The sequence below is a fragment of the Octodon degus genome, unplaced genomic scaffold (assembly GCF_000260255.1).
Source record: "Octodon degus isolate 3935 unplaced genomic scaffold, OctDeg1.0 scaffold00039, whole genome shotgun sequence".
Lineage (NCBI taxonomy): Eukaryota > Metazoa > Chordata > Mammalia > Rodentia > Octodontidae > Octodon > Octodon degus.
In genome coordinates this window covers 12,254,435-12,281,624 of record NW_004524615.1, presented here as the reverse complement: position 1 = coordinate 12,281,624, position 27,190 = coordinate 12,254,435, and the positions used below count along the sequence as shown (strand labels likewise).

The following is a 27,190-nucleotide window of genomic DNA, read 5'->3' as shown; positions in this document are numbered from 1 at the left end:
TTTATTTATTTTTTATTTTTATTTTTTTCAAACTTTATTTATGTGTGTGTGTGTGTGTGTGTGTGTGTGGCTAGCTCAGCCCACCAGAGGGCGGGGCTGGCTGGCATGTGGTGCTGGGGATTGAACCGCGGTCCATGTGCTTTGCTAAGCTTGTTCTAAGTAGGTGCTTTAGACCACTGAGCCATCTCACCAGCCCTGGTATTTATTCTGGAAGCCAGCCCATTTTAATGGCTTTGGCAGGAACTCACTGGAGCAGGAAAGAGTAGATAAGAACATAAAGTTACCAAGTGCTTCTTACATTGTAAAATGAGCTTCTCCTGGATTATTGAGTGGCTGGTTGATGGTTCCTGTTTTTTAGGCTCACCCAAGCCCACAGGTCATTGGAGTGCATGGGCAGAACGGAGTATACCGGATCACTGCAATTCCAGGGAGCTGGAGGAAACTGGTCTTGTTTTTTGTTTTTGTTTTCTTTTTGTCTTATGGTTTTGTTGTTTTGAGATAGGTTCTCACTATGTAACTCAGACTGGCTTTGAATACAACCACATAGCCTAGCAGGCCTCAAATTTATTTATTTACTTTGGAGAACCAGAGATTGAACTCAGGCCCTTGCACTTGCCAGGGAAGCTCTTATTCCACTGTGCCATCTCCCCAGCCCTGGGCCTCAAATTTGAGCAATCCTACAGCCTTGACTTCTCTAGTGCTTGGTATTATGGACATGGACCAAAGGGTGTGAGCCCCCTGTTCCCAGGTGAGGATTTTGAAATAGCATCCAAACTGTTCCCTATCTCTTTCTCATCCCGTGTCCAGCAGGCAAAGGACCCTAAGATGCAGGAGCATAACCGGTCAACTGACCAGTGTCAGCTTTGCAATAAAGAGGGAAAGAGGAATAGAGGGTGTGTGGGATGAGGAGAACAAGGAGGGAGAAACAGGCTGGAGCAGGGTATGGCAGGCTCAGACACTTTCTGAAGCCGGCCTTCGGTCATGGTAGCGACCCAGCAGGCTGGAGGAATCAGGACAGGCCTGGGCAGGTCTCCAACAAGCTGAGCCATCACTGCCAGGAGCCGAGGCAGCCTCATGGGCGGGCGTGTGCCCCAGTGCCCACCCAGATGCAGCTGGAAAGCCGAGTGGCTATACCTCTGCCCCCTTCCCAGCCCCACTGTCGGGCAACATCTCCCCAGTAAGCCTCCCATTTGGGCTGGGCCCACTGGTGTACAAACATCCCAAGCACTGATTCCATTTATCAGAAAATCGCAAGGCAACATCTGTTCACACACACGGAAAAACCCAGGACCCTGGGGGCCTGCCCATTAGCTCAGGTGTTTAAGAGCCAGCTGAAAGAAAGCAGTCAGGCTCAGGATGCTGTGGTTTGATTCCTTCATCCTCAAGTCAAACCAGACCTGCCGCAAGTGTAAGGGCCTGGGCCTGGGCCTGAGTTCAATCCCCGGTTCGACAAAAAAAAAAAAAAAACAAAAAAAAAGGCAAAATACAACAGAACTCTATCTCCTAAACCTCATTTGTACAAGGAGTGTATCTAAGAGGCTGACCGGAAGGGCGCCCTGAGGGCCCCGCCTCTTCTAGAGGCCCCTAGCCAGGCGTAGTCCACGCGGGCCTTTTCTTAACTACACAGTAGTCCACACTAGCTTACTGCCTAGGCAACCGTGCTGGTTGAATCATCAATGACCCCGCGCAGGGTGGCGCAGCTCGGTCCATTTCCAGAGCTGGGATCGCACCAGCAGTGGACTTTCCCCGCCCTGGAGAGACTTCAACTTGGAGAAGAAATCCGGCCTGGGGCAAGGAGGTAGAGGCGCGTCGCCCAGTTTTCTGGCCCCAGGTGCCAAAACTCCTTGGACTCGCACGGTGTTTGGCTGGCGCTGCCACGTGTGGGGAGAGATGATTACGCTCGGAGGGAATCGCAGCTCCTAGCCGAGCCATTACGCGCGCGGCTCCGCACGCGCAGGTCCTGGCCGGGCTTTTGGCGGCAGCTCCTCTCCCTCCCTCCCTCCCTCCCTCCCTCCCTCAGTCGCTAACCACTGGCTCGCAATTTGTGGGCCGCAGTGGAGCTGCAGGCCCCAAATTAAAGCACTTTTGCAGCCCGGACTCCCAGCGAGCTGCCTCCACCCCCTCCAGGTCGGCACCTCCTGCTCTCGCTCCCCTCTCCCCGCCCAGCGCCCCAGCTGCTGCAATCGATGGGATTTCACGCGCAGCCTGCGCGCACGCATTCACACGCACACACGCGCGCGCACGAACACGCACTCCTCGTCCGACGCCGCCCGCACTCGTGCACGAGCCTGGTCGTTTTCCTTTCGTGCTGGCTTGGCAAGCAGGACATTCCTGCCCCGGGTCTCCTCTTCCTTCGCCACTTTCCTTTTGGGTGCCCCTGGTCTGCTCGGCTGCTAACCCTTCAGCCGCACGGGTTGCGCCCTTGCCCTCTGCTCCAGGGAGGACAGAGGGCCGCGGAGATGCGCCCCGCGCGGGCTCTGGAAACGGCCAGGACTGCGGGGCTGGCCTCAGGCCTGTGCCCTGTTTGTTTTCCCTTCGCCCCCTGAATGCTAGATTAAGACGTAAAGATTACCCGGGCCGAATAATGCCGAGAGTCAACACTCGAGCAAACAAAAGTGCTTGCACAACTCGCCAACCCCGCTGGGACCCGGGCCGCGGGCTGGAGGAGAGAACGCGCTCCTCGCTGCTAATTACAAATAAATGATGATGTGCTCACTAAGTAATTGATTTAATGAAGTTCCTATGAAACTATTAAACCCGGGTGGAGGTCAGGCTGGAGGCGCCCCAGAGCGCCCATTGTGGGCTGTTTAACTCCACCAGGCTCCTCGGAAAGACATCGGGGCTAATAGGTGAAGTCACAGCTGCCGGTGCTGACTTCTCAGAGCGTCCAGCCGGCCGCGGGCACCCTCACACCCTCCTCCTGTCGCGCCCTTGTGCCCCGCCGCCCGAGCCCCGCGCCGGCCAGCTTACCCACGCCACTCCCAGCCCCGCCGCCAGCTCCCGAGGGCCTCTCCAAAGGGATCCCGGCTCTCGTTAAGAGCGGGAAGTTGAGCGCTGAACTTGTGCGCACCTCCAGCAGTCGGCGGCGTGCACCGCCGCCCACCCCTCCCTTCTATCCCCACCCCACCCCCGCCACTCGGTGCAGGAGCTTCAGCCAGTGTGCCACGCAGGGTGCTCGCGCGCTCTTGGCAAGGTGCCCAGAGCCCGGGCGCGTGCCCCAGACGCTGGCTGGGGCGGGGCGGGGCTGTGGTGTGTGGATAGTGCGTGAGTGTGTGCGAAAGTGTTTGGGTGTGCCTCGCTCTGGGCCAAAAGACCTTGTTTCTGCACATGTTTCCGTGGCCTGCGGCCTATTGGGGGGGGGGACACAAAACGTAGTAGGGCAAATACACAAGAAGAAGGGCAAAGGTGCCTAAAGAGTATTGTGGTGGACGGTTGGGCCTGGGATCTCCAGTGCTAGGTTTGTGGGAGATCTGCGGCATCTCCACCGCCCTCCTCTACTCGCATCCCGACCCAGCTTGCCAAACGGTCGGCCCTTGAGCTCTCTAGGTCCCAGTGGGGTGGAAGGCCCCAGGCCTACACCTCTGGCGATGGATTTGAGCCATCAAGCCAACCCCCTCGGACACAGAGCCTCATCTCCGCAGGTAGAGTTGGTACTCGTCCAGAAGCAGTTCTTGGTGAGAAATATGCCCACCTCTTACCCAAAAAGTCAAAGGGATCTCAAAGGAAACATTCTCAAGGGGTGGAGAATCACATTTCAGGTGGATCTAGAGTTGAAGGTGTACACCCCTGCACCCAACCTCTGGAGTCCAAATCTCTCTTATCCACAGCGGAAAGAATGTTGGACCCATCTTTCCACTCCCCCAGCCGGCAAGGGGCTTCGAGGTAAAAGAGGAAGCCTAGCTCCAGCCGAAACCACATCAGGAGACAGAGGAACTCACGAGGCTTCCGCCAGCAGAAAGACAGCTGCCCGATACCCCTCCCCCTCCCCCAGCCAAGCCTCCTGGAGAACTGGTGGTTAAATTTCTTAAAGCATGCATTTCCATTATGATGCCAGTTAGTTGGCTGTCCGGTTCACTTGAACACACACACACACACACACACACACACACACACACGAATTTCCATCCAGATGAAACCATATGATTTTGAACCAAACATTTGGAATGGGGGTGAATAGAGGATTCTTTTGGCATAGCTTTGGGCCAAGCTTCACTTCACTTCTACCTGGGTCTTTACAGCTGTCAACTTTTGATTCCTCCGGGAATATTAGCCCCCCCAAAAAATATTAAAAATGGAGGGGGGCGTCTTGCTTGAGGGTCTCAGTTTCACCATCTGTAAAATTGGACCTCAAACTCTTTTGCTGTGGTTCTTCGGGTTTTATTTGTTTGTAAAGTGTGAAGGAGACCTTTTGGTGGAGGAGGAAGAGGCCTGTTTGCACTATGCTTTTGTCTTTCTTTGTGGAAGCGAGTCCCTTTGTAAAATAATGCTCCACCACATCGCCTAATGGATTTTGGCAGGGCTGGGGTTTTCATTTTCCCCCACCCAGGAGCGACAAAAGAAAAGGGATGTTTCCAAGCCCGGCGAGTCCCGCGTGGCGCTTGTTGGCTCAGCAGCGCGCTCGCAAAACTGCGCCCAAAAGAGGTGCACGCGGGCCGGGAGCGCTCTCCTCCCCCGCCCGGGGCAGCTGTTCGCGTTTTGTTTCCGACTCCCCACCCTTCCCCTGCCCAGTCCCGCGTATTCCTTTAACGCCTGCCGCTGATTGCATCCCTGCTGCCTTTAGTGCAGGATGGGCACTTCTCTTCAGCCTGCAAATGAGAAGTGACATTTGCACTCGGCTCAGCCAACGCGTGAGCAGGGAACACAGGCCCGTTGACCGAGCGCGGCCCAGAGGCGGGCAGGCTCGGCTGCATCCGAAGCTGCCTTAATTAATACCATCTTAAATAGTCCAGCAGCCACCGAAGACAAAGTTGAAGAAAGACTTTAAGGCTGAGTGCCCCCTCGACAAGCTCTTTTTCCTCCGTGTCATTCAATATTTAATGCGCCCGCTTGTAATGCTACTACTGGTGTTCCTTTCTAAGCAAAGACATTATTTTTTCACGGTACCCATAGCCAGGGAAAGCCCTTTAGGCAAAGAAAATCAAAATGTTTGTTGTTTTGGATGACTTATAACTCTTGTTTAACACAAGCACTTTCAGGAAAGTATAACAGGCGCAGCCTCCAAAAGCAAACAACACAATCCTTGTGACAGAGTTGGACACAAAAAGCACATTGTCTTGTAGACTACCCCTTTCTCTGGTGCTAGATGGGGGCCTGTCTCCCAGTGAACACCACGATGCCATTTCACTTTTGAACTATTGTTTTTGAGTTATGCCATGTGGTCAAAAGGAGCGAGAAGGGGGTTGTTTTCCAGGCTCCTAAGACAAACGAGTTGGCTTTTCAATGAAATCCCCCCGCGATCCTTGAAAACGGAGTTTAAATGTCACCTCCGCCTTTCTAATGGGCACAGGGCTGGAGGCGACCCTTCAAAGCGCCTTGGTGATAAACGACCCTTATTAAATATGGCCTGGGCTGCTGGGAAAGTCCTGCGCCCTTGCCTACGCGCTCCATAGCGCCCCTCGCTGGAGGGTCCGAGCGCTGGCGGCCCGCGAAGGTCCAGGCCCAGACCCCAGCTCGCCCGCGACAGAAAGCAGCTGGGGTGGCGAGCTCGGGTGAGGGGGGCCAGTTGTAATACAACGTCTTATCTGCCGCCCCCAACACGCCCGCGCGCCCCATCCCCAGAGACTCGGCGTGAAAGCTTGGTGCATTTCCCCCTGACTTCTTTTTGTCCGTTGTCGAGTGGCGTCTGCAAGTCTGAGCTGCAAAGTTACTGATTTGCAAGCTGCATGTTAAGGCAGCCCATGTAAGTAATTTCTCCGGGCACCCCAGCAAAGGAGAACAAATCGCTGACAAAGGCGAGCGCTTTCGATTCAGCGGCGTCGTTAGGGCAACCCCAAAGTATTCCCCCTATAATAAGTTCCACTTCAAAGGGTTTCTCATTCAGCGGTGACTGCTTCGCACTTTTATTAAGTCCGGGCTTTTTCACTCGGAGGAATCATCTGTTTGGTTATTTTTCATCGTGTTTATTTTTCACCATTCACACAGTACTTGTATTAAATAAACAAAGAACAATCGCTCTGCAAATAAAAGTACTTAGGTGGGGAGAGAAGGAAGAGGAACCGGGACTCTGGCGCCCCTGCCCCTCCCCCTCCACACCACCTACCCCACCCCCACTCTGGCTCTCTCGTCATCATTCTTTCTTCTTTCTTTGGAGCTAGGAGGTTCTAAGGGAGAATTGGCAAAAAAAAGGTGACAATAAATGTGTACATGTATACAAATATATACATATATACATATATGATTTTCTGATATGAAAATGGACTGAACTAACTTAGTAAGAAGGGAAAGGTCACTGCAACTGTATCTTAATAGAGTGTCTCCAATGGTCGTGGAACGGCTGCCAGAGACTCCCCTAGCCCTGCCCATTGCTGCCATAGCAATGCTGAAGCTCTGCGTGGATGTCCCATAAAAGCAGTAGTTTGAATTTCAAAGAACATGCCTTTGAACTTCTCCCTGCCTGATTAGACCATGGGGTTGTATGTGAATGCGTGCTCTCGGGAGTGTTTGTGAGTGGGCGTGGGGGCCATTGCTTCTGGGAGGTTTTGTTCAGGGAGAGTGCTCTCACTGTGGGCCTCCTCCACCATTGCTCCAGACCTGGAAGGTTTCCATGGTCATGTGTCCTGTTGCGGTATCCTACGGGTGGATGGGCCAGCGGGTAGGGCTGTGACAGGATGGAAGTATTAATAAGCATCTGGATTGTTTTGTTTGCCTTGTGATCAGCTTTCCTTTGCTGTGATTTAAGGTGATCACTTGGGAAAACAGATCATCTTGCCTCCCCCTTCTCCAGATGTTGTATTTCCTAACCAAAGTGGGATTTAAAAAAAAAAAAATTATTTCACAGCATAGACAGATAAAGCTACAATGGCCTCCCAAAGCTTCCACAAAATGAAAGACATCACTTATGAGAATGCAGTAAAAACGTGACATCTGCAAACAGCTGGGCCCTTTGGTTTGGGCCCCTTCTTTCTTCAGGTCCTCAATGCAATGATACTTGTGTGCCCACCTCCAACTCAAGAGAACATAATTCCCATTACTGAGCTCTTTCCAGATAAGTTTGATTTTAGGAGCATTAGCTTTACAAAAGAAAATCCAAAATATAAATACAAGTAATCATATATTTAGAGATTCTCCTAGCCTGGAAAACAAAGGTAGATGATTTAAACAGGGCTTGCAAAGGCCACGTTTTGCCCAGGGAAGATGAAGTCTTTGATGATAGCCAACTTAGTGTCAATAAGTGGCTTTCTTTGAGACATATTCAGATGGGAACGTCTTGCTTGCCAATTGCCATAGAAATCTTAACACACCATGAAGATTGTCCAAGCGCCAAGCCTTCCGTTCTGGACTAAATTACTTTGAAGTAGCGCAGGACGAGCAGTGGTCAATTTTAACTCTATAGACTGGACAGAGAACGCTGGGAGTGAGAGATTGTGCGTTTTAAAGCAGAAAATAAGAAGGGGAAACTTGTTTTCTACACTCTATACAAGGTTCTGCTCATTGTCGGATATCTTTTATCTTTTATATTTCCCATGAATGATTCATGTCTTGGTGGCTTTGTGTCACCCTTCTTTTCACAAGAAACTTCATTAGAGAGCTATAAGTTTTCCCATTGATTGGAGCTCCATTTATAAGTGTTTTTCTCCTTCGAGTGCTGGTTATTGTCATCTGGTTTAAAACAACTCTTGGCAACCTGTTTCACCTTTACTACATTTAGCAAACCTGACTTTCAAAAGTCACTATAGTGACTTTTTGGAGAAATGTTTAGTGACATTACTACTGATTGTTTTTAACTATCTGGCTTTTATCAGCTTTGTATTAGGTAACAGAAACAAGCAAACATCCAGCATTGTTAATGTACATTGCCAAATACACTCATTTCAGCCACTTGAATATTTTGTTGCCATGAAAGAATCTAATTTCTCTTTCATACCTGGGCCAAAGTGCTTAGCTTAAGTTACTGTTACCTACTTCCAAAATAAGCTACAGTAAATTATATTTCCTTTCTCCATGATCTATGAGAGAATGTTAATGACCACTACTCAATTTCATTCCACACCCGTATCAGCTCAATAATTTTGCTTTTACCTTTCTTATTAGCCTTTTCCTCTTCCATTAGAGGTTAGGCACCAAACAGAGCTAAAATCATTCTTCAGCTTTTCACTGACTAGAATCACTAAGCATACTCCTAACGTTAGCAAACGAGGGCAGTAAACCCTGAGACTTGTGTTCCTACAAGTGCAAACTGCATGGATTAGTCTTCATAAATACGTTGAATTTTCTAAATTAAACTGTAAGTTAAATCAAGCTGTAAAAATATTTTATTGCTTGAAGAAAGGCTAAATGATCAAGGGAGGCCAACCTAACGTTCATTACTTAGCAAATGCTCTGTATTAAAAGAATGACAGCGATATGCCATTAGGTAAAATGTAACAATACATAGGAAGAATACCTTTATTTCATTTTTCCTTCATAGTCACTCTTGCTTTCTTTCTATTGGAGGTACACAGGGTTCATTTTAGGTAAATCAAAAACCGATAAATTTGTGGCAGAATTAACCTATGCATGGCAAAATACATAAAATACATATTCTTTTGTTTTGTAATAAATAAACCTGTAGCATAATAAAGAATAGTGCAACTACCATTGAAAAAGTTGTATAAATAAAACAACTCATTACACATCAGGAATATTTTGTCCTATTAAGTTTACGATACATAAATTATCCCCCCCAATTCATACCATATCTTTTGTATTTGAAAGAGCTTTGAAAGTGAATATGAAAATCAAATACTTTAAAACTGTAGAATTATTTTATATTCAAGTTTTATGGTCTTTTTCTTTATAAAGGAGGGTCTGAATGTTTCCTATTTACTGTAACAATCTGAAGACAACATTGAGGGCTTCTCAAATGACAGCACCATGCACTGTACTAGTAATTTATCTATAAACTATATATAATCTCATTAACACAATGCAAAAAGGACATGCAGGAAGAGTCTTGGTTTTCACATTACATTTTTCATTCAAGTAAGCTTAAAAATATATTTTTCCATTTTCTTTCCTCCATTGTTTTTTTAAATAAACCATGGACCCTAAATGACAATCTTTCACCAAAATGTATAATATAATTCTTTGGTGTGCTTTGAACTCTTCCAGGGGTGGGGTGGGGGAGGATGATGTCTGAAAATAAATTAATTCAACTGTACAAATAAAAGTTTTCACATACAAGTTATTAACAATGACAAGTCTACATCAACCACTCACAGCACACAAAACAAATTTCTACAAACCCTGGGGAGGGGGTGTTTTAGGGTCTCTGAGGATAAATTAGTGCTCTTTAGTATATTTGTAGGATGTTTCTGATGGACTACATTCTTTCTGCACATGAGATGTGTTGTACCAAGTGAAAATAAATTGACTAAGAGTTATTGTCTTAGGTCCTTGACCTTTTTTATCCTGGCTTGACAGCTCTGGCAAAGGTCACACATTCATCAGTGTTTGGTGGTAACTATAAACCTTTTAAAAATTTTAATATGTATAGCAACTCCCTCCCCTCTTTTAATGTAAATCATATACTTCACACTGTCATTTTTCTAATGGAAGAGAGTTTGGTGTGCTAGGTGCTCAGGTGGAAGAAAATGCACTAAAATGCAGGTTTAGGCATTAAAAAATAAGACTTTTCTTTAAAAAAAAAAAGGTTGACACATAGTATAAAAGAATTGGCCTGCTTCAAAAACAGCTTTCAAAAAAAAAAAAAAAAACAACCAAAACCAAAAACTAGGCACAATGCCATCATCACACCTCTGCAGACTTGACTGGACATTGGCATCTCAAAGAACTTGGGAGCAAAAACAATCTATTACACAAGAAGTTTGGACACCATAAGGAGGCAGTATCTGAGATTTCAGATTAAAGAGGAGAAAAAAAAACCAGCAAAATTAAAAGAAAGCACTTGAATTTTTTCTATTTAGAAAAGGTCGGTTTCACAGTTGTTTCTTGCAGCAGCTTTTGTTTCTCTCCATTTCTGCTTACATAATCACAGTAGCATAATATATGGAGATATATTAAGGTTGCTGCACTTAAAAAAAAAAATCACGCAAGGGTCCTGAAGAAATAATCCCATATAAAAATACTGTGAAAGGGGCCGGGAGATGGCTCAGTGGAATAAGCACTTCCCTGGCAAGTGCAAGGGCCTGAGTTCAATCCCCGGTTCCAAAAAAAAAAAAAAAAAAAAAAAAAAAAAAAAAAAAAAAAACTGTGATAAGGCGAGATCAGTAATAAAAATGTGGAAATTAAACACCACAAATACTAGAACTTAAGGGTTTTCTACAAATACTTTTGGACACAGGCAGTCTGGGAATCTGTTGGCAATGCAGCAAGTGTGTGGTTTACAATCAAGAAGCCTTTGCAGAATTAGGGCCCAATGTGGAGACCCAAAAGCAGCCCACATTATGGTGTCAAAGGCATTGGAGAGGCACCCTGGGAAGCAGAGGGCCTGGTTGCTCCATGAAGTTTTGACTTAATGCTCTTCCTCTCCACCTTTAAAAATATAAATATATATACACTTCTTTTTTATTGGCAGTGTGTATCTTGATTAAGTAATCTCTCCATCCATTTCCCTTGGTACAATTTGCCCCCAGCCCTGTCCCCCCTGCAATGTACAAGTCCAGCTTGGTTGTTTTTTGTTTCAGAAAAAAAGCCCAAATATCTTAATTAAATTAATTAAATGTACAAATACCATAGGGTTTCAAACTGAATAAATAGGGCTAATTAGACCAGTGGCAAGTCTGAGTCATGCATTTGTCTCAGGCCCGGCATTGTCTCAGGTTAGGAGAGGGTCCAAGACTCCCACCTATTATTTCATCTAATAAGAATAAATTCTAATGTATCGTCCGCACAACTTCAGGGTTCCCATACATTTCCTCATCTTCAGATTCAGAGGTGGTTCCGTTGCTGGAAGGTGTGTGGAGGTGGCTGGGGGCCCCACCGGCCTGGCAAACATACCACTCATTGAGGTTGGTTACTTGAGGGGACAAAGTGCTGGAACGACTCCTGGCTGGGTCCAGCACCGGGGACAAGGGAGCACCCACCGGAGTCCCCATGGCTGAGTAACCAAGGGCTCCTGGAGAAGGTGGGGGGGACTTGCAGTGAATCTTCATGTGCTTCCTCAGAGAACTCGGGTGAGTGTAAGATTTGTCGCAGCCTCTGATCTTGCAGTAGTAGGGTTTGTCACTGGTGTGGACATGGGAGTGTTTCTTTCGATCACTGCTATTGGCAAACTTCCTATCACAGCCATCAAATTCACATTTGAATGGCTTTTCCCCTGTAACAAAACATAGAAAAGGTTACCAGTGGCTTTCCAGAGACCTCCCATTTGAGAGAAATCTTGCTAAACCAAGGGGTGCATTTTCCCATTCTCCCAAAGACCAACACCCAGTCTTACTCCTAATCTCAATTCACAACTTCCAGAATACAAGGGGGAAGAGCTCCTGCTAAGGACCCTCCACTAGTCTGGAGGTTTTGCTTGGACCTGGATTGTGGGAGGCTAGGTGTCAGCCCTTGTAGCACCAGAGGTCATGATGAGATCCTCAGGGCTGAAGTCCAAGATGTCCACTAAAGCCCACCAGGCACTCCAGTACTGACTCCTCACTCCCCCCAGGGTCTGAACACCCAAATCACGAGATCCTCTCTCAAGACTGACCCTAGGGCCAGGGAGATGGCTCAGTGGAATAAGTGCTTCCCTGGCAAGCACAAGGGTCTGAGTTCAATCCCTGGTTCCGACAAAAAAAAAAAAAAAAAAAAAAAAGACTGACCCTAATGATACTTCCATGGCTACAAAGGGAGATGGGAATAGAAGAAAAATAAACACATACACGAAATTAAGTTAGGTGGGCCTGCAGAAAAATGATAATGGAGGCCGGGGAGATGGCTCAGTAGAATAAGCGCTTGCCAGGCAAGTGCAAGGGCCTGAGTTCAATCCCTGGTTCAGGGGGTGGGGGTGGGAGAAAAATGATAATAGTTCTGTGTTTCAAGAGTATTCCCAGTATTTCATTGCTGGGAAGGAGCAGCAATTGAGGATGTGGAGGTGGGAAAGAAAGAAAACCAAAGATTCCTCTGTAGAAATAAAGGCACCTGTGAAAAATACAATCACACTGTAAGATTTTACAAGGCTGGCTTGACACAGAAGAGGCTGTTGGCCTCTGCAGTCTACCAGCTTCCTCCATGACATGGACAGAGTGGCAGAACAGAGTGTGAACAGACAAGGGTAAAGACCACACAGCAAATCTGCCGTTTGCCTACTGCCCTAAGCAAATTTACAACAGCATTTTCTATTGCTTAATGATCAAAATCGTTTTAGTAAAAACCTGGGGTCTCTTAGCCTATCACCCCTTTAAGCTGCTCTAACTACCTCAGGAACACAATGCCTTAAATACTAGGCCACAGCACAGGAAGTGGAAATGGTTAATCAGACAACTGGAGATTCAACCGCAATGCACCTGGTGTTAAAAGGCAAAAGGGAAAGGAAACAGTAACAGTAAATGGCAACTGAGTTTTTTCCCTGGCACTTTAGGATCTAGGGACTTGAAGTATTTCAAACCATAACTGAACAAATTACCTCATGCATATTATTATAACATTCTCCTCACATTTTGAGAAATTTAAAATAATAGCTGCTATTAGGCTAACATGTCACACAGGACAGTTTCCTTTCTTTTGGATGCTTTTTTTTTTTTTAAGAAACTATTATGAATCAGTTTAAGGCACATAAATTTTTTGTGGTAGATTTTCTTATCCAACAAATCTTTCAGTGCACACTGAAAGGTTTAATTGCTCACCAATGAAAGCAGTTTCAATGTCAGAGCATATTAGTACATCTGAAAGTATCCAGATGCCTGGAATATAACTTTTCCTACTTGGAAATACTATGTAAAATGAAATTATACATCACTCAAATACAGCTTTAACATTAATGTACAAATAGGAAAACACAGAACTCACAAAAGTGATCACAATCTTTAAAGTCTTTAAAAATGATCTACAACCAAAGTAAATCCCTTTCTACCAAGACATCAGTGCTTTGTCCTGCTTTCCGTACTACATTCTAAGTTGGTGATAATACTAATTTAACACAGCATTCTTGCTTTACAAAATTATAATCAACTCTTCAATATGGGGGCTTAAGTGATTTTATTCACTCTATGCAAATGTGTAATGGTGCTTGGAATTTTCATGCCTCTGCCCAATCCATATATCCCGGAATGTAAAAAATATCCGCTCTGAACATTGCTGGTTGCTTCACTGCATGTGAGAGGCAGTAAAACTCAGTGAATAGAGGAGGTGGAAATTAGGGATAAAGGAAAGATGGCCGAAGAGAGAAGAAAAAGGCAGTGTGAGCGAATGGCCCATGTTGTTTAGAGGCCCTACAGGGCACAGAGTAGATTCCATCCAACGAGGAAGGCTGAGACCCCAGAGTTTACATTTCAGATTTTGACAGAGGGGCCACGTCGGATTTTAACTATGTCGACTTGGTGGGAAAGTAAGGGAAAGCGCTGTTTGCAGATAAGTCAGGTCCTGTCAGTTCCTTCTAGAGAGCAGCCTAGAGGCAGGCTATAAACGCAATTGGGGGCACTGGGGTCAGGAACCAGGGCCTTCAGCAGTGGCCTGGGGATTAGTCCCTTTGATCCATCTGTTTTAGGATCCCGGATGACCCATAAAAAGGACAGCCTCCTAGTAAGGAGAAAAGGAAGTGTGGAAGGGTTCCCCTCCGGACACAATGCCCAATGGCTAAGCAGCCCAAACACCAGGCTGGATTGAGAAATGCTTTCCTCACTCCAGAGAATCCTGTGGGCTTTCCCTGGCAAGACCCAAGCTGCCACTAGGAGGAAAGGAAGTGCAACCACCCAGGCAACATGGACCGGGAAACAAACTTGCCTCAGGTCCCGGGGCACCCAGGATCTCCAGCTCCCTAACCCCCACACCCCTCCCCTCCCCGGAGCCTACTGCCAGGACCTGTCGGCGGTGGCCTGTCTCTCTGGGGCTGGAAAGCCAGAATCCCAGAAAGGGCCAGCCCACTTCTGTCTAAAGGCCTGGGAAGATGGGAAGGGTCTGAGGCAGCGTGCACAACGTTTAGAGGACCCCTTTGGGGACAGATGGGGCAGCTTTGTTGTCCCTGGCTGTCGCCCCATGGGGAAGTACTAGCTGGGCTCAGAAGCAAACAGCTGGCTTAGACGGCCAGGCCAGGGCGTTTTTTTACGACAGCCTGGTGAGAAGTTTCCTTTTGGAAAAATCATTAAAGCAGACTGATCTCGATTAGGGAAAAATGGAGGCTAGGGGAAAACATGCTCCCTGCCAGTCTTGTCCGGGCCCACAGGGGAGGCTTGTGGGTTTTCCGCCCAAAGGACAAGGCCTGGAGCACCAGCCTGAGGCCACCGAGACTCAGCTGCTCTGTTGTTCCCAACGCCCGGGCCAGCCGCTAGCCCAGCGTCAGGGCCCACGCCTGTGGCTGCCTGCTCTGCCTCCTCGCCGCAGCCGCGCCGATAAATCAGCCAAGTGATTAGTGAATGTAAACTCCGGTTACTTAAGTGTCCTCGGAGGGATAATATTGTCTGTCCCTATAAATCCCGGTTGCGCTAGCTCTCCGCAGCGCTCCTGCCCGACACACTCGTCGGTTCCTAGCCAACCCGGGCCATCCGATCGCCCCACGCTGCAACCCTCCTTCACTGGGCCATGGTACCCTCAAAGGCAGTGACTGGGGTCAGGTGGGGTGGCAGGATTCACCACGATGCTTGGGGAGTTCCATCAAGTTCCGCTATGCGGTAGGCCTCAACGATTGCGGAGGACCCGGCTTCCTCCAACTAGAACCTCTCCCTACAGGGGCTGGGGGAGTAGCCAAGGGGTGAAGGGTTTGTCTAGCGTGAGCCAGTCCCTGGGTATGACCCCAGCAGTGCAAAAAAGAAAGAAAAGCCAATGTCTCTAGCACTCTAGTGTGGGACATGTGCATGAGGGTCAGCGCGAGTGAGTGTGTGACTGTGCAAATGAAGGGAGTGTACACGTGGAACAGGAGTTGAGGGCATGCAGTGTCACAGGAATGGGCTGGGTGTGCGTGAGAATAGGAGCATGTGCAGTGTTATGAGCTGCGTGTACATGGACGCTGTGAATGGGGTGGGCCAGTGCAAGGGCGTGGGGCAGAGCAGGGTGGTCTCTGAGGGCCAAGGATGCTCTCCTCTGTAGTCTTCATTCTGCCTGGGATGCAAAGGGGTCCCCTCCACCCCGAAGGGGATCACACCAAGCAGGCCCAATACCGCAGCAAATGCCACGCGTGCCTCCCAAGGCGCGCGCGGCCTGAGACTCCTGGGGGGGGATCAGGAGATGCAGGGGGCGACCAGGCCCGGGCCCGCCCCTTGCGCGTGGCCCTCCCCGGGCTCCGGGGGTCCGGCGCGTGTGGGGGGGCTGCCGACCGTCCTGGGCGCCTTCCTGCTGCTCCGTCTGCGGCTGCTTCTGCTCCGGGCGGCGGCGGCGGCTGAAGCGCGTGGCCGGTCCCGGCGGAGGCTGCGGGCGCACTGGAGACTCCGCGGTGCGCGAAGCCGGCGCAGGGCCTGTGTGTGCTATCGAATTACTTATTCGTAGAAAAAAAGAGGGGGAGAGAAAAAAAAAGAAGTCACATGTCCGGGTTATACGACTGCGAGGAGAAGCAGCAGAAGGAGGGAAAAATGAAAGCGAGCAGAAGCGGCGGCGGAGGCGGCGCAGGCGGCGGCGGCCGGGGACAGACACCCACCTGTATGAGTGCGCTTGTGGATCTTGAGGTTCTCGGAGCGCGCGAAGACCTTGCCGCAGCCCGGGAAGGGGCAGGGGAAGGGCTTCTCGCCGGTGTGCACACGGATGTGGTTGATGAGCTTGTACTTGGCCTTGAAGGGCTTGCCCTCGCGCGGACAGTCCTCCCAGAAGCAGACGTGGCTGCTCTGCTCTGGGCCGCCCACGTGCTCCACCGTGACGTGGTTCACCAGTTCGTGCATGGTGCCGAAAGTTTTGGAGCAAGGCTTGGCGCAGCCGGCGGGGGCCGGGGACGGTGGCGGCGGTGGCCCGGCCAGCTCGTCCGGGTCGATCCACTTGCAGATGAGCTCCTGCTTGATTGGCTGCCGCATGTAGCGCAGGAAGGCCCCGGCCGACCCTGGGAGGTGGGGGTGGTGCGGGGGTTGCGCGGGCGCCGGTGGCGGAGCCGGGGGCGGTGCGTGGTGCTGCTGCAGGTGGGGCCCGGGCCCCGAGGCCGCGGCCGCAGCCAGGTTCAGGTTTAAGTTCACGGCTCCGTAGCCGTGCAGGGCGGCGGCCGCCGCGGCCGCCACTGCCCCGTAGTGCGCGTCCCCGGAGCGTGGGGCGAAGGGCGGCTCGGCGCGGCCGTACAGCTCGGCCGCCGCGGCTGCTGCGGCCGCTGCCAACCCCAAGCGCATCTGGCCGTTGAGCGGGTGTGGGTGGCCACCGGGGGCCCCCGGCGCGTCGTGCAGCGCGGGGAACAGCGCGGGGCCGCCGCCGCCGTCCGCGCCCGCGTAGGTGCCGCTGGCGGAGATGAACATGCCGGCCGGGTGGGGAGGCGGGGCCGGGTGCTGGGGGGAGCCGGTGCCCGACCGATGCTCCCCTCCGAGCGGGGCCCCGTGCATGGCCGCCGCGGGGGCCGTGGCGGAAAGGTCCCTCCGGAGGACGAAGTCCCTGCTGTGGCCTTTGCCGCTGCTGCCGCCGCCGCCACTGTTGGTGGTGGTGTAGCCCGAGAGGGCAGGAGGAGGAGGAGAAGGCGGGGGAGGGGAAGGGGGAGGGGGTGAAGGGGAGGGAGGAAGAGGTGGGGCTGGGGGCGGGGGCGCAGAGGGCCGCGAGCTACTGCTGCCCCAGCCCCCTGGGTGGGTGCCGGAGCCAGGGTGCGCGACCGCGGCTGCGGCGTGCATGGCGGCCGCCGGAGCCTCGGGCTGCGCCGGCAGCGCTCTGGCGGGAGCGCTGTGGCCCGGCGCGCTGGCCTGGGCCATGTGCTCGGGTCCGAGCGCAGGGACGGCCACGCCAGGGTCAGCGCCCAGCTCCAGCGAGTGGAGGAGATGCGCGGCGGCGGCGCGGAGTTGGGAATGGGCGGACGGGCAGGCCAGCATCGGGAAGCCTGTCATGTTCTGGAGCGGCTCTGCCTGAGCCGTTGCCAAATCCGCTAATCTCAGCACTGGCAGGTTCCTCTTGCTCAAAGGGGGCTCCATCAGAACTACACAATCAGGCCCGTGGACCTTCACTGGAGGGACTTTTTTCCCTCTGCTCGCCTTCAAAAACATGTATATATTAGGCGCTCTTTAACTTCTTTTGTCCTGGTCTCCCAACTCTGCTTATTCCTATTCCCACTCTGTCCTCCAGCGATTGGCAGAGTGAACGCCACATTGGAGCTGCACAGTGGGACCTAGATTTTGGATATGGTGCGTGTGGGATTGGAGGGAGCCGCGTGATTGGCAGCAGCCTCGGCTGTCCGATTGGCTCCCGTTCAGGGCCTCGGCCCAGCAGGGAACCGCCTCCGTGCTCACGACCGCCTGCGCTTTCTCTTCACGCTCCCTCCTACAGCGAGCCCAATGTCCCCGCCTCCCCCGGGAGGCCCGAGTTGCACTTGCGGAAAGTTTGCGCTTGACCTGCGCGCGCAGCACGGTGCGCTCCGTTGCTGCACCTTGGCTGCCCACTCCAGCACGCGGTCTGACTGCACCTGGAGGCGAGGGACATGAGAACCCCCAAGAAGCAAAAGGCGGAAAGAGAACCCACAACTTCAGAAACCACCGCCTCACTGCTCACAGCGTCCCTCTAAGCATCCAAACATCCTTTACCATGTCCTCCTCCTCCTCCTCCTCCTCCTCCTCCTCCTCCTCCTCCTCCTCCTCTTCCTCCTCCTCCTCCTCCTTCCCCCCCCCAAGATCCTGGGCTGCTCACTGGGAAGGAGAGTGAACGTACTGGTGATGCCAGAAACTTTTTATTTGGACTCCCAAGTCTGCCCAGTGTCCACCTAGAGCGCAGACAGGAGATGGAATGAGGAATATTTGTTAAAATCTATTGGTTGAAAAACAGCTTGTGTAATTTGGCTCCGCAAAAACAGGTGAAGTCAAAATAAATCTTTTACCTGAGGAACCATTTTCCTTCGACTTTTTTCATGAAGTTCCTTTCAACATGGTTCAAATGAGTTGCCCAGAAGTGTAATCTCACAACTCATCTGCTCTAGAGTTGCCACTTTCAATTAGATCTACCGCAGGGGCGGGGCGGCGGGAATGTCGGGCAGCGACGCTAACTTTTGCCTTTCGGAGGTCCAGGGACCAGGCAGATCCAAACGGCGGCTCCCCAGAGAGAAGCCGCTAGATTAGCAGTGGCCTGGCAGCAGAATTCATCCCTCGTGCCCAGAACGCACCCCTCATGTGTACCGCCGTTTCTGTGAAAGGAACCCCAGTTAGAATAAATCCAATAAAATAGTTTATAAAGCAAGACATAGCCCGCTCTGTTCACTACCAGTGTAGGCTTTCACCTCAGCATTTTCTAGCCAACTGAGATGTCTTATTTGAAAGGCATAAAAACTGGCTTGAAAGAAAGGAATCTCATCTCTTTCCAGCAAATCAGTTTTTGACAAATAGGAATGAACCTCTACATCACTTTTTTTTTCCTGCATCACTTTGAAGGGTAGAGAAATGAAACCCCCCCAAAACAGAAGTTTTACCAAAATGTTATTTGCCAGAATTTAAAAAAGAAAACATTTGTAAAATTTGTGATGTTCCAAACTGGTCAAAAATTAAACTCGGGATTAGATTTTTAAAAAATGTTTGTTTCCCTCCACAAAAGTACTTGTAAAAAAAAGTAGTAATGGATAGAATGTGATTTCCTTCCTCACTCGGGGATACAATGAAACATGTTACCAGCTCTATGTTTGCTTGCTGCAGGTAAAAATAGATCACACAAAGCCATCATTGGGAAATGGCCTTGGGGAGAAGTGAGAGATAGTCCAAGAGTGAGTTTGGTAGTGCTATTGACATTACTACTTAAGGGAGAGCTTGCTTCCCTAGGACCCTTGGAAATGTCATTTCTCTTACAAAACTGACAAGCAAACAAAGACAATAATGCTATCAAATTTCAGATGTTTTTTTCTTTAAGCTTTAAATGAAGTTCAAAGATAAGGAAATAATAAAGCACAAGTGCAAACCCATCAAAAAATTTAATAAGCAACAAATACATCTGTATTTGAAGGGGACAAGAGCACTTTCACAGTTTTGCAAGACTTAAAACATCTCAAGCCAACCACAAAAAGGTCGGTGGAGACCACACCATGCTTTATAAAGGAAGCATCCTATTGGGAATTATCACCACTGTCTTCATTTCCTCTCAAAACATTTCAAATGAGTGGCCTTTATTTGAATTTCTTGGCAATGAACATCTATACTTGCAGTAATGGCAGCCTTGAGTTCAGTCCTGCAGGTTATACGTAAAAACAAAACAACAAAACAAAAAAAGGAAAGAATAACGAAGAAAATAAATACAACCTAGGCTATAATATGGACTGTTGAGCATTTTTATTGTGCAATAAAATGGGTACCTCTACTCCCTTCAAAATAGCTTTTCGTCAAAATTATAACTGCTTTGTTTTATTGAATTGCTGAAATTTAATGGTTTAATGGGTGGAGGCATGAAGGAGAGGCTGTAAAAATGTGAATAATGCTGCAGCACAGCCGTGCGGAATCTGGAACCCGCCTCCTTGTACAACTCTTGTTAAACACAGCGTGATATGTATCTGCTGTCGATTTAATATGTCTTAATTCAAATATAGCTCCCTGATCAATTTCTTTTTATGGAAGTCTTAAAAAAGAAAATACTTTTTAAGGAAATAACAGAGATTTGGGTAGTAACTGGGAAGAGGGATATTTACAAAATGAGTTTAATGAATATTTGCAGATTTATGACCAAACTCAGACTCTAAAAAAGATAATTGACTCAGGTAGATCGACTTGAGATGCTAATTCTTAAAAGAAAAGACTGGAAGCAAAATTTCAATCAACACCAATAAGGCGCCAATAAGCCCCCTGCCAATTAAACCTGAGAATAGGCCTAGCTAGATGGTCATCAGGAAGGCTTGCAGTGGATTTCCGGGATTGCCTTTCTCTATAAAAGAGCTTTTTATTTTGTAGACGCGCTTTTTGTCATTGTGATGACCTGCCTGACCCCAGGTGTGCTGTTTCTTTTTCAAGCTTTTTGGGAACCAAATCAAACCCCCTCAAATGCTGAGTTTCTAAAGGCCCAACAACTGTGTCACACTTCCTAAATAAACACCAACAATTTCCAGGGCGTTGAAGAAAATAACGTATTCGTTTAAAGAGCAGGGGTCTATAAACATCCAAATGCCAGTTCTCTTTCTGTTGATTTAACCCCAAATTTGATGGTGATAGTGGTCCTCAGGGCAATGCCCCAGGCTCATGCCCTTGCCTGTGCTTTTTGCAGCAGAGGGGCTTGTACAGAGGCATTGAAGCTTTGAGGAAGCAAGCCATAGAAATGTCCTTTCAGCACGAATGCAGCCTTTTGGAGCTGTTGATTTCTAGACCTTTGGGTTGCACCCGGAACCCCAGTCTCCTTCCAGTTCTAAACAAAGAGGCTGAGGAGGTGAGAGGCATAGTAAAGGTCCAGCTGGCTGATGCCCGGCTGCCTCACTGCAGTTCAGCTGCCTGGAGGCCGCGGGTCTGGTCTCTGGGGCTTCTGGGGTGCTTGGTTTCCAGCTATGTGCAGGGAAGCCGGCAGCTCCCTGGCTCTGTGGTGCCCTTGGTTCCTCTCTGAACGCAGCCAAGTTTTCTGTGATGAGTGTGGGCAATTAATAAACTCTAAGGGAAGTGAATTGGACATTTCCTGGCTTTTGAGCCATTGTTTGATTGTTTCTGCAGACAGGGAGAGATGGGGCATTTGGGGATTGTGAGGTGGATAAGAAAAAAGGTGGGGGACCCATCCAGCCATCTTTTATTGCCCCTGCAATTGCTTTACAACTCATTGGTTCTGAGTGGTTTCAGAGAGAGCAGCCTCCTTGCAGAAAGGCTGGGTCCTTGGGGCTTTGGGATGGTGGGTGTAATTTTGGCTGTGCCAGAGGTAGGTTTAAGGGTGAGCAGGACACCCAGATGAGCCCCAGGACCTATGAAGCCCAATGCAATGGAGCTAATGGGTGCTTAGGGCCAAGGTATCAGACTGCTGGAAGATACTGGGAGGGTGGTGGTGGTCCCCTAAGATGTCTCTGTAAGATGAGACTAGCTGGGCAAGGGAGTGAGCAAAGCAGCATTTCAATGGCAATTTGTCAGGTTCAGAAGTAATGGGAATTTCAGGTTCAAGTTTTTTCCCAAATCAGATTCACCGGAAGTCTAGGGTACAAGATCCAGAAAACAACTTCTCCTAGTCTGGCCCACCCTATTTGAATTGGGCAGGGAATTCCTACTCTTCCACCCTGGACACTTGATATCTGCCTTACAGTAGGGGCTACATCTGGGCTTAGGGACCATAGTGCTCTTGAATCACCTGTGATTTAAAGATCTCTGAGTGCTTCTCTTTCTCCACCCTTCTGAGATCCTATTGAGTCTTCAGGGTATGTGTAGGGGCTGGCTAAGTGTACCCAAAAATGTACTTCTTGCTAAAGTTTATGCTCTCTGTGATACCTGCAGAACTTAATGAAGATAAGGCAGTAATTAAGACTGAGATGTTAGATTCCAATGGATGTTTATATTGTTTGGGTAGTCTAGAGTTGGACCCCACCTTAGGTCTACTTGACTCTTTATGGTTAAAAGCTGTTGAAAAATGGTCTCCTTCTACCTCCCCACTACTAAATAATATGTTGTGTAAAATTGGCCTGTCATCATACTCCCATTTGGTTATCAATAATTTTTACTCTCAGAGTTGGAAGTTGGAGAAAGGCCTTTGACCTACATTTGACCATCCGTGTAGGTAATGTCATGGGAACACATAATTGTGCTCTAAAATAGGCTCAGAAGTTAGCCTCCCTTAAGTGTAAAATTCATATAATTACTTAATATTTATTTTATTGACCTCAAAAAATTATTTTTCCTACATGTCTAATCCTTTAGGGTATTTTAAAATAGGAGATAAAGGAGGGGCAAGCAAGGTATGCAATTTTTAAGATCTCAAAGTTGGGTGGGGGAGGAGTCCCCATACTCAACATCTTTTTCAGTAACTATACTTCAATATTTGAAGAAGCTGTTGGGATAAATCAAATAGTGACACGTTGATGGATTTACTTGTGTAAGCAATATGGTTGACATATGGCATTGTTATTTATGAATGACAGCATAAATTGTATTACAAAGTCTATTGCAATAATACTGCAGTTTATTGGAAAGCTGCTCGCCTGTCGTCCTATTCAACCTCCCTGGATGTAGTTCGCCAGGAAGCCCAAATGATAACGGTCCTTAGAATAATTAAACACATTCATGTAAACTGATGCCTCCTGTTTTTTTCCTTTGTTTGTTTTTGTTTTGTTTTGCAGCAGTGGAAACACTCCCATCAGCAAGAAGGAGATATGTAAGGACAATTAGTTCTTTTCCTTTGGAAAACTACAACCACTGTCACCAATACAGGGGCAAAAGCAGAGGTAGCTGCAAATACACACATAGTTGCATCCCTATCACTAAACAGCTGGAGAGCACATATTTTCTATGGAGATGTAAAGACAATAAGCCCAGTTGCAGAAGAATAAATTTTAATTGTAGGAAGAAGTTCTTTTAGCAGACTGGAGAGGGCCTTCTTATGACATCTCCATTCTCTTTTTCTTAAAAATGGTATATAAAAGTTACAACGTTAGCTGAGATTTTCAATTTCCTCACTTACATTACACTATTCTGAAGTTCTGACAAAGAACTTTTGTTCTAAGTGGGTTTTGCACAAGGGGGGTCCCCCACTACATATGTGGTCCTTCATGGGTCAAGGGTCACCTAGCCCAGGAGTAGCTGAGACCACTGAATCAAAGGTGACCTGCAACTTAATATCCTGTTGAGTATCTTGCCGAATTTATGAGTCTAAGATGTAAAAGAGGATGCTAGAATCCTGCAAAATCCTCACTTTTGTCTGAGCTATACTGTGTTCTGAATTTGGCACTTGTCTCCTTTCTTCTTCCAAGTCCTCTATTTCCACTCCTTCCCTTAAGAAGAAAGAAAATTAAAAGTTTGAATGGGGTGGTGGCAAAGTAGTTTTGTTTTGGAATTTAACAGTGTAAGGTATTTGTCCAGCAATGTACCAGACACACACACACACACACACACACACACACACACACACACACACAGAAAATGTTCATACACTCTATTTATGTATATGTACACGAAGTGTACATCCTACTACCAAAGAACTCGATCAACACGGTTCACAGAGGCCCACACACCAAAAAGAGGTGATCAGTTGAAGAGCGTTTGGTCTTAGGTGGGATTTTTCTTTTTTTAATACACGACACATTCTCGTCCGTGCATTTCCCTGTACTTGCAGAGAAATGAACGCCGGCCCGCGCGCCCTGGAGCTAGGATCCTTATCAGCCGCAGGCTCGGGATTTCTGGGTGCAGTCAACGTTCTATTTAAAGACAGCATTTTGGGTAACTTACAAAGAGGGAACACGTTTGCCTGTTGGAGACAGTTGTAGGTCCCGCGAGACTGACACCGCTGCCAAGGGGCCCTTCCAGAAACCTGTTGAAAATGGGAAATTCACTTATACGGTGGCTAACGCCGCTTGGCCGCTTTTCTTCGGTCAAGGAACTGTTTACTTGAGGCAATAACTCTGAAAGCCCTTCCAGCTTTTCTCCCCCTTGTTCGTTCTCTCTCTCTCTCTCTCTCTCTCTCTCTCTCTCTCTCTCTCTCTCTGCTTCGTTTAAATACTGTCGCGAAGGAAAGGTTTTGCGGTTTGCAGAGAAAGAAAGCATTTCTGAGAGCTGACAGAGACGTGACTTTGAACTTGGCTCAGCTCCTCTGTGTCCTGCAGAGAGAGGAAAACTGGAGCTGGGAAAGAATAGCCAGGAGGGCCCAGCCCGCGGGGTCTCCGGCGGGAATTAAGGCGTCTGCCCCATAGCCCGGCAGCGCGCGGCCCCCGGAATCCAGCGCGAGCAAGCGCCCAGCCGCGCGGCCCCGAAATGCGGGCGCAGCAAAGGAGGAATCAAAGCGAAAGGAGAGAATGGGCCAAAGAGGAGCGGGAGGGAGGATTGGGCAGGGGGTGAGAAAGTGGGAAAGGAGGAAAATTTGGAAGTCTGATGACTTGAAAGAAGGAAGGGAAGTAAGGTCTTTGAGTGGCAGGATTGCTATTGTCACAACCAATGTCTAGGAAAAAAATTTTTTGAAATATTTTTGTAATATGCCTTCCAAGTGCACTCCAGCATCTCTTCCCAGTATAAATTGGCGACTAAAACAAGCAAGTGTGAGGCTACATTAGTACTTTTTTTTTTTTTTTAATGGATTTAATGTAGCAGGGCATCCTTTCTGCCTGGAGATATCTCTCTCTCTCTCTCTCTCTCTCTCTCTCTCTCTCTCTCTCCTTCATCAGTATAGGAGGTCAACTTGAAAACTGCCTTAAGGCCCTTTTAAACGAGGATTTCCAGCTTCCAGGGAAACTCTAGCTTTCAGACGAGATACAACAGTCTTCCTTTTTCTTCCCGCACCCCCCATTGTCGCCCTGGGAGGGGTGACAGAGGAGGGCCCAGAGCCTCTTGTGGGAGATGCTCCAACCTGGACTGAGACCCCCCAGCTTTTAGATGGAGAGGCTTTTAGAGCCAGCAAGAGAGCCCAGATTCGGCCAGCAATAGGGAGCTAATTCTTCCCGCGTTTTTGTTTATTTCATTTTAACATAAAAATATTTAAGTGTTTGTTATTTTTCCTGACTTTAATTTTATCTCCACTCCCAGAGAGGTGTGAACAAAGGCATCGGCCTCAGGCACTTCCCAGCACATCTCCGCTACCTTCCACTGTTCCCTCTCTGGTTACCTCTGGAGCATCAGCTTCGGGCAGCGGGGCCGGGAAGGTCCGTGGCGGCCAACTAGGGGCCCGGGGTGCGGCGGAAGCCGCAGGGCCAAATGCCATCGTGCAGGCAGCAGCTGCGTGGCCCGCATGCTGTCCCCGGTGCACTTTTCGCTCCCGGAGGAGTGATATTTACCTTCCATAATGTTTAAACCCTAGAGTCTGGCGGTTTCTTCTCCCTAGGCCTGGAGTCTGACCGGCAGTCAAACTCAGGCCTGACTGCCCGAGGCGTCTCCACACGTACTGGCCGGTCTCAGCAGCGGCCTCAGCTACTGGGCAGCCACCCTGACAGTGTCTTTAAACCACTTCCAAATAACGCCTCCCTCGCTGGGGGCCGCTGCCCAGTGTTTACTACTGTAATCGGAGCAGGACGCGGGTGGCGGGGGGAGTCCGCGCGCCCATGGCCTGAAGTGGACCACCGCCCCGCTTGGGGGCGGCGTCTGAGTGCGCGTCCCGGGAGCAGGAGGAAGGGGGCAACCCGGCTTTTCGACACCCCTAGTCCTTCACCTGCGTGTTCAATGCCTCAAGGCAGGTTTCCCAAGTGTAGGGAGGAGTAGTGTGGTAACCCGGCAAGAAACTAGCTCTCCGGCCGCTCCCAGGGGCTCGCTCGGGGCCCAAAATGTCCTCGAGCACAGGGCTCCCGCCGGGCGACTTGGCGGCTGGCCAGGTCTCGGGCTACCAGTGTGCCTTGGCTCGGGATCCCTGGGAATTTCGGGGTCACAAGGAGTGGCACGGATCCTCGGGGATTGGGGGGACTCTGCGGAAGGACGTGGGTACCGGGTGCATCCTTGCTCCACGCCAAGGCCGGGACAAGGGAGACATGACCCCCACGCAACGCCTGGCGCACAGCTCCCGGGGGCACTGCGGCCGGCCGGGAAGAGGAACCATCGCGCCTGGCGCGCGGGCGAAGCGCCGAAGGTTGGCAGGCTGGCCCAGCGGGCACCATCCGCGGCGGCCCGGTCTGCTAAGAGCTCCAGGGGAGGGGAAGGCGGGCAGGCCGGCGGCGGGGCGGGGGCGCTGGATTGACGAGGCTGCAGCGACCAATAGCTGGGCCTGGCGAGCGGGTGGGGCGGGAACTGCCGTTAAAGGGGAGGTAAGAGCGGAGGTTCGGCTTGCTACGGGAGGGCCGGTGGGAGAGAGGAAAGCCGGGACGCGAGGCGCGCGGGCGCGGGGGAGGGGAAAGGAAAAGGAGGAGACAAAAATTAAAAATAAAAGGCTGCTGCTGAGGAGGCAGCGCCCACCGAAATAAACAGAGGCAGCGACTATTGCAGCTAAGAGGGGGAAACCGCTCGCTCGGGCGTCCTACCCGGGACGGCCACAGGCTCGGGGTCCAGCACCCAGGGCCGACCGGCTTAGAAGAAGGGGGCGAGCTAGGGATCACTTTTTTGTTATTGTTTTTCAGCCTAGCCTCCTCTTCTCCCCTCCCCCTCCTAGCCTTCTCCCCTCCCACAGCCCCCTTCCCCCTTTATCTCCCGCCTCCTCCTCAGGCACAATTTAAAGAAAGAGGGAGCTGCGCGGCCGTTTCCTTCGTCTGGGGGAATTCATAGCCACTGCAAGTTTACTATTCCAGGCGCAGCCAATGCCAAGCGCGGAGGACGAGGAGGGCTAAGCTCCGCAGCCGCGGAGCCGAACAATACCCGCAGCGTGCGGGGCTGCGCGGTCAGGACCGCGGGGGAGGAGGCAGCGGGCGATCGGTGTACTGGGCGCCTGGCCACCTCCTGTCTTCTCAGCGCCCGCGTCGCGGTCAGGTAGAGCCGTGCACGCGCCAGCTTCGGGCGCCGAGAGCTGGGCTCGCTTTGGTCCCTTCCTCGGCCGCCTGCCCGCCTGCCTGCTCGGCCAGCGTACAGCCGTCCCCTTGGGCGTCTCGGTCCTGCAGCTGCTGCGATTCTGTTCTGCGCGCGCACTTAGGCGCGGCCGGGCGGCGAGCCTCCGGGGCTGGCGAGCGAGTGAGTGTGTGCGTGCCCGCGCGAGTGCGCGCAGGGGTGGGGGCTGCGGCGCGGCGCTCGCCCCACCCGGCGGCCCC

The 27,190-nt window shown here is 50.0% G+C and overlaps 1 protein-coding gene across 1 annotated transcript; it reads right to left on the bottom strand.

The window, feature by feature from the left end:
• Positions 1–10,861: 10,861 nt before the first annotated feature.
• Zic5 (Zic family member 5) lies at positions 10,862–17,724 on the bottom strand. The gene is made up of 2 exons (XM_004631188.1): positions 15,929–17,724; positions 10,862–11,476 (listed from the first exon to the last, which is right to left on the bottom strand). Exons 1-2 carry the CDS (start codon positions 17,448–17,450, stop codon positions 11,034–11,036), a joined length of 1,965 nt encoding a protein of 654 aa, XP_004631245.1. The 5' UTR covers positions 17,451–17,724; the 3' UTR covers positions 10,862–11,033.
• Positions 17,725–27,190: the final 9,466 nt, after the last annotated feature.

Coding starts and splice junctions, on each gene's coding strand:
- Zic5 (XM_004631188.1), bottom strand. CDS start 17,450: ATGTTTTTGAAGGCGAGCAGAGGGAAAAAAGTCCCTCCAGTGAAGGTC. Junction 11,477..15,928: donor CCACAAGCGCACTCATACAG/GTGGGTGTCTGT, acceptor GTTTTGTTACAG/GGGAAAAGCCATTCAAATGT.